The 7,625-nt window shown below is 30.8% G+C and overlaps 1 protein-coding gene across 5 annotated transcripts in view; it reads right to left on the minus strand.

The window, feature by feature from the left end:
- Window positions 1–7,625, minus strand: part of LOC117168779 (titin homolog) — a 126,593-nt gene that overhangs the window by 60,308 nt on the left and 58,660 nt on the right. For all 5 annotated transcript variants that reach the window (XM_033354567.1, XM_033354565.1, XM_033354563.1 and 2 more), the window contains 5 exons: window positions 5,086–5,249; window positions 4,775–4,996; window positions 4,423–4,676; window positions 856–1,019; window positions 519–789 (listed from right to left, as the gene is read on the minus strand). In XM_033354567.1, the coding sequence (XP_033210458.1) occupies window positions 519–789; window positions 856–1,019; window positions 4,423–4,676; window positions 4,775–4,996; window positions 5,086–5,249 (1,075 nt within the window). The remainder of the gene's footprint in view (window positions 1–518; window positions 790–855; window positions 1,020–4,422; window positions 4,677–4,774; window positions 4,997–5,085; window positions 5,250–7,625) is intronic.

A 7,625-nucleotide genomic window follows, 5' to 3' on the forward strand; every position in this document is an offset into this window, starting at 1 on the left:
ATTTTCACCAAATGAGATGAATTTTCTACCATAATCTGGATTTTCCAAGCGAAAAGATGTTAAAAAATTGTTCCTTTTTCTGGTAGAAAATTAATCTTTTTGTTTAAAATTTCATCGTCTTGTTTAAAATGTTTAGGATTTTTTTCGAAAATTCAACTATTCGTTAAAATTTTATATTCGTACTTGCAGACTTATTTATCCAGATGAAAATTTGCCTCTTATTTGTTTGAAAATTAATTTTCTTTATTTAGGAAAAAAATATTCTATTTTTTGTTCATAATTAATCTTTTTTGGTGGAAAATGAATCTTTTTGGTTGAAAAATAAATCTATTTTCTTGAAAATTCAACAGTTTTATCTAAAGTGTTAAGAATGTAAAGCCTCTCATATTGTATTAGATATGCTACCTACATTACTTTTATATTAAATAATTTATTCCTATATTATTTTGTGCACTTAATTACAATAACTGAAAAGTTTCTTCAAATGTTAGAAAAGAATATATTTTTAATTATCTTACCAAACAACACCAACACTCGGATATGCTTCTATCTGAGCACACATTCGAAGTTCTCCACCTAGTTTGACAGTATATGCTGCGTCCAAACCGCACAGAAATTCAGGAGCAATATAAGCTCTAATTCCTTTATCAACCACGAGTATACAACGACAGGATACGGATCCATTAACATTTTTTGCAGTAGCCATGTAACGACCAGAATCTTCAAGCGAGGAAGATGAAATTTCGAGTGTGTGGAAATGGGACTCGTCATTCCAAAATGCATGAAATCCTAAACAATTGAAAATTGTCATTAAATGGCATGCTTTTAGGCAGTAATATTTTATCAATCTCTTACCATCTGCACAAATTTCCCTGCCATTTTTAAACCATACAACTTCTGGTTCCGGATAGCCCAAGACTTGACAAGTCAGCCTTACTGGATACGTGGCCTGTACTCGACGATCCCGCAATCGCATCGTAAATTGAGGTGGACCTTCCACAGTCGCGTCCTCAAAGTACCTTCAGAGAGGTTTTAAATTTTAAAGGCAAGAAAAGAAAGTTAGAGTTGATTTTTTATCTCAGTAAGAATACCATTGATTCAATTAATCTTAAATTGCACGTTATCCAGAAAAATATCAATAAAATACTAAGCAGTGATGGGCAAGTTACTTTTTAATAGGAACTAGTTACCGTTATCGTTTTTGTTTTAAAATGTAACTTTTTCTTAGTTAATTTCGGATGTCCTACCTTCAGTTCATTCGTCCGTCCGTCGTACTTTTTCTAACAAACAAAGGTGTGGGTGAGAACAAATAAGAGAATGGAAAGTGGGGAAAATCAAGAAAAATGAGGGGAGAAAAAGTAGGAGAAGTGACGGGAAAACAGGGGAAAAAAAGTAAGCGAAGTGACGTGAAATGAAGGGAAAGGAAGTAGGAGAAGTGGGAAAATTAAAGGGGTGTGAGTGTCCAGGCGGTAAAATTATATGTAGTTTATATATAGTATGAAGTTTTATATATAATATTCATTTATTTTATACAAAATATTTATGAAACAAATGAATAATATATATAATACTAGACACTATGTATGAACTATACGGGTCATTCCAAGAGAGATTTACCCCCTAAATTTGTTTTGTGTGTAATATTTGTTTCGTTCTTTGTTGAAACATATTTAATGTAAATTCTTTTCCTTCAATATGATATGAAAAATTACCTAGAAATAAATTTTTAATAATGACTGTGTTAAGAAAAATGATCGTCCTAACTTTTATATAACTGAAAAAGTATTTACCAACAAAATTTCAAACATTTGATCTATGCGTTTGATCCCGAACATTGAAATGAAGTATACTGAAAAATTACTCCATTGAATTTTCATAAATAAATTGGGCATTCTTATAAACAAATAGATATTGCTAAAAAATACCTAATTTTTTCAATTTTTTGTGGATGAATATTCCTAACATATTACAGAATATACTCCGAAAATTTGAAACTGGAGAAATAAATAGATGTTGATGAAGAGTTGTCAAACGTGGCACCTGCGGTAGCAAGCACGCTTGAAGTGTGTAAGGGCTTCAGTTAAAAATTCATTATTCAACAACTATTCATTTCTCTATTTTGAAATTTTAACAGCATATTCTGGAAGGTGTTAGAAATATTGATTCACAAAAAAAGTGAAAAAAATTAGGTTCTTTTTTTAGCAATCCCTATTTGTTTATAAAAATGCGTAATTTATTTATGAAATATTAATAAAGTATTTTTAAGGGTACTTTATTTTGAAGTTCGGGATCAACTTTATATTGAATACAGTGTTTGAAATTTGTTTGATAAATACTTTTTCAGTTCTAAAAAACTTGAGAAATTTTGCCTTTCATATTTAAATAAAAAAATACGAATTAAATATTTAATACTAGATTAAATTTTTCGCGCGTGTACTTTTTATATATTGTTAATGTCAGCAGACTAAGATTTAATATTATTTTCAAAATTTCGAAAGGTTAAAAAAAATGGGATTGCAAATAATTTCCCAAAGCTCATAAGAAATTCAAAGGATTTCATAGGATCAATAATAGGTTTCAGGAAATTTGTAATGATTTCAAGGGACTTTACAAAGTTTCTAAGGATATTTGTGGGTTTTTAATAGATATTAAAAATATGTAAACATGTTATAATATTTCTATATATTTCGAAGAATTTCACAAGAATTAAGAGTTTTTGTAAATTTTTTAAATATTTCAGGGATTTCATAGGATCTAAAAAATGATGTGTTGTTTTAACGAATTTCTTTAAGTATAAGAAGAAGCATTTATAAGATTAGATTATGTTTTAAAAGATTCAAAGGGGTTTCAGAATAGGTTCAACAGTTTAAAATATTTCAAGGGATTTCTAAGGAATTTCAAGGAACTTTATATGATTTCCTAAGATTTCAATAATTTTAAGGGACTTTAAAGGCTCCCATCAGGGTATTTTAATAAATCTCAAATGACTTTATAGGACTTTAAATATATCAAGGGATTTTAAGGAATACCGTAAGATTTTGTGAAACTTCACCGGATTTGATAACATTTTAATGGCTTTTTTTTATTTACGCTAAAGTTTTTTAAGATCACCTTAAATTCTCAGGGCCTTTACCATAATATTATAAATTTCCGTCAAGATTTTTGGTCTATTCTCAATTTAATAAATTCAATGGATTTTTAAAATATTAAAATTTTTTAATTCACCTAATTTTTTATTAATTGCCCTGAAATTTGTATCATCTTTATTTTCTGTTGATTTCGAAGAATTTTATATTAAAAAGGAAAATAAAGAATTGAGCACTTTTGGAACAGGTACTTTTTAAATTTAAAAACAATTTTTTTCTACATATTTTAAATTATTATTTTAACCTACAAACTAAGTAAAAAAGTAATATACAAGAATAAGATCAATTGAAACCTCTTCGTTTTATGGAGGTCTTTATATAGTATAAAATATGATTGCTTTGGACCATTTTGAAAGGTTTTCGATATTTAAATAAGAAGTATTGAGTTCTTTCTTAAATAATAAAAATTATTATTGATATTAATAATTGATAATATATAAATATTAATATTAATTCATATTAATTATTTGTTTCACATATTTAAAATTATTATTCAGGAAGTGTTATTTTGCGTTAAAACTGAGTAAGAAAGTATTATAAAAGAGTTGGATCAATTTGAAATTGCGCATTTTATGGAGGCTTTTTTATAGCAGAAACTCGATTTTTCTCATAAAGGTTCTTAAAGCATTTTTGCACTTGATTTTCTTTATCCTTTATTAATTCGGGATAATTTGTAAACTTCTTAAATGTTTAAAGAGAAAAAGTATGGAGCCCTGTTTGAAGTAACAAAATTTAAATTCCAAATTCTATCTATAAAAAAATTAGCTATTTAAGTCTCTGAAATATTTTCAAGTTGATTTAGAACTTTTAGTTTGATGACAGTTAAGGCTCACTGTACAACTTAGTACGACGCTGCCTTAAAATAATTGGCCCAGATTTTGTAACCAAGATCCAAGTGGTTCAATGTATCAGTTTGTTAGTGCGCGCGATAGAATATACGGGCTTAGGTAATTTAGGTATGGTTTGATTGATCAGCATGTCCGATTTTTTCAAAACGTTTAAGCGTTTAAGCGACTGTCGCTTAGAATTCGGATTGCTTGTCTCAGATAATATCAAGCCCTTTCGTACTAAATTTTTAGTGACTGAAGTGTAGTTTTAAAACTAATCTCTGAGCTATTGAATCCTTGGTAACTTAAATTTTCAGCGACTTCCTCACAGATTTTATAGCGCTTTTTTAAAATTATGGATTTTTAATGAACTATTTTTTCCCGTGTCGCCTTAGAAATAAGTAGTTGCTCCCCACCACTGACATTATACTTGCTTAATATATCATTACCTGCTTCTTAACTGCTCATCTGCTTTCAAGATTTTCGGATCAGTTACGACAAATACTCTAGCAAATGTAGAAACTTTTCCAGCTTTACTCGAAGCTTCACAAATGTACCTTCCAGTATCATACTCTTTTATATTGTTCAATGTCAGCGAACATTTAAAACCATTGTAGTAAACTGTGCATCTTGGATCATCATTAGGATCAATCCCAGTGTTTTCTCGGTACCATCGAACATCAATTTTTGAATCTCCTCGAACCTACACGCGTTATAAAACAAATTTTACATATCAAATTTTAAAACCTTGCCAATAAATCCTCAAATTATATGGCTTATGGTTAAAATCCCTTAGCTTACCTCGCATTCTAATTTTACGTTTGTCCCCTCAAGAGCTTTCAACTGACCAGGAAGAATTTTCAAAAATTCTGGTATATCGACGACATCACTGACTGTGAAAGAATCCGTACTTGATAGAGATTCCCCCCAACCGTAACGATTCCGAGGTGTTATACGGAATTTGTACTCTCCTCTAGGTCGAAGGTTGAAGGCATCGAATGAATTTATTGGACTGATCCCGAGCTACATTTGAAAAGAATAAATGATTTTAGCTTCATATTAAAGATACGTATAAATTTTTTTAAATAAGAAGTAATTGTTTTTTAATATACCTCAACCCATCTGGCGCCACCTTCGCCACCAAGCAACCATGCATCGATTTTATACGCAACTACAGGAGCTGGTCCTCTCTGTTCCGCTTTACCCCAACTTAGAGATAACCAATTCGTACCACCATCTATGACAATAGGTTCGCTACTGATTGGCCCTGGTACATCTGAAAAATAAAAAAAGGCTTAAAGATAATTTAGAAATAAAACTATTCCACAAATTTGATCTCTTCATTCAAAGGCAACCTAAGCCTTTCGGAATTTCGTTTGTATTCATACTTCCCCAGTAATAGGTCATTGCCAAACTTTTAATAGTAATATAATTCGCTTTTCAGCCATTTCCCAGAAGAAAAACTTAAAAAAAATCACGGATGTTAAATTGACTGCAATGCTAGAGTGCTTGAATTCACGATTAGGTCAGGTGGTGGCGCCCCGAGTTTGCAACCAGAAAGTCCCCTGTGGCTGAAATTTTCCGCCGATTTTTTTTTCGTCTAAACTTTATTTTCATTTCAATTAACTATACAATTTATTTAAATAAAGCCACAATATTCATTTTTACCCATTTATTACAGAGAAAAAATTTATATTTTGGTGATTATTATTTACATATAAGATAGAAATCAAATATATAAAAATAGTATAAGAAATCAGAATTTCTCAGGTATGTCGCGGTCCTGACTTAACCCTAAAATATTTGCTTTAGAAGTGATTAAGGTTGAAAAGTCAATAAAAAGACAATAAAAATATGGGTATGAAAAAATACATGTTTCAGAATGATGATATTCCTTGTTAGATTTCGGGTATATTTAATTGAAAAAAATTTAATTCTTTCATTAAAAAAAGTTTTTTTAATATAAGCTACTGAAAATGTTTTAAAACATTGTTTTTTTCAAGATTTTTAAAAATCCAATGTTTTTAAAAAATTAGTTGGAATTTTTTCTACCATGAAAATATTTTCATCAAATGTATGGCTTCAAAAAATTTTCGAAGAATATATAAAGAATTATTTAACAGCAAAGTTTTTATGATTTTCTGTTTTTACTATAGTACGATTTAGCACAAATTTCTGAAATTTTTGTATGCAAAGTGTTAAAGAAAATATTTTAATCCAATCTTTTTTATTTTTTCATTGTATTTTTCTAGAACGCAATAGAAAAATAAAACAAACAAATCAAAAAGATTGGATGAAAACATTTTTTTTAATACTTTGTATAAAAAGTTTCAGAAATTTGTGCTTAATCAAGGTTTTCATTGAACTTACGTCGTAATAATTTTCAACGAATATATGAATAATTATATAACTACAATGTGCAAATGAAAATAGCATCTTATTACTGCAGCATATCACGATTTTGTTCATGACCTACATCTGGCAGGATTAGGAATACACACAAAATAGAACTCTAAATTTATTCACTATGTAAGATTTATTGGAAAATTGGGGTTGAATGTCCCTAAAAAAGCAAATATAAGCGACATTTTTCTTAAAGCTTTCCTAGGGATTTCATTCCCAATTTTCCAAAAACCTGTCATGAAAAATTTCTGAAGCCAAATCCTTTGCAGCACCCCAAATTAGATAAATGTATGCATCATCTCCCAAACATCAGAATTCGTGTAGAACGCTCTACTCATCTATTAAACCACATCGTGAATCGTTACTTACTTTAAGTTATAAATACAGAATTCGCAATACCTGAAGTAGGTTATTTTAATAAATTAAAATTGTTATATAATACTAGGGTCAGTACCCTCTATGCGTGTCAACACCCCTTTTTGCTTATGCATTTTTTTGTATTTAGCATGGTCGACCATGACTTATCACGTTCAAAATTAATAATGTATTAAATTTTTCATAAGTGTATTACATTTTTATATTTGTATTTTTTAAGTGATATATTTGTACATTACTAATAATTTGCAAATGGAAAAAAACTCTGGAAGCCCTCCTCCGAGGCTCTAAAAGACCTCGTAGAAGGCTCGGCAAGCTCTCGTGCGAGGCTCTAGAGGACCTCACAGGAGACTCTGGAGGCCCTCAAGGGAGACTGTAGAGATCCTAATGGGATGCTTTAAACCTCGTGGGGAAAGCTGGAAGCTCTTGTGGAAGGTTGCAGTGGCCCTTGTAGAACACTCTGGGGGCTCTTTATCAAAACTCTAAAGATCTTCTCGGGGGAGGGGGGAGTCTAAGGGCCCTCACGGGAAGCTCTGAAACGGCTGGTCAGAGACTCTTATACTGTGAGCTGACAACGTAAATGGGAGCGTGATACAGATAAGGCCAATTTTCACATGTGATGTTCGTCTGATGATGAGGAACGTAAAAATGGGTGCCTGGCAGGTGTGAGTGGATGCGTTCACCTGTGGCGACCTGTCAAAGGTGCGAATTTTTGGCAGTTAACTTACGTGACTCGGATAAGGTTGAAAATTGGTGTACATGTACGGGCTAAATAGAAATAGCACCTGCGCATTGCCAGGCACTTACCTGGATGTAAAAGTGTTGCCAGGCAGCTTCGAAGTCACCGGAAACTCAGGTGAAATTTCTTGAAATT

This window comes from Belonocnema kinseyi, chromosome 3 (assembly GCF_010883055.1).
Source record: "Belonocnema kinseyi isolate 2016_QV_RU_SX_M_011 chromosome 3, B_treatae_v1, whole genome shotgun sequence".
NCBI classification, from domain to species: domain Eukaryota; kingdom Metazoa; phylum Arthropoda; class Insecta; order Hymenoptera; family Cynipidae; genus Belonocnema; species Belonocnema kinseyi.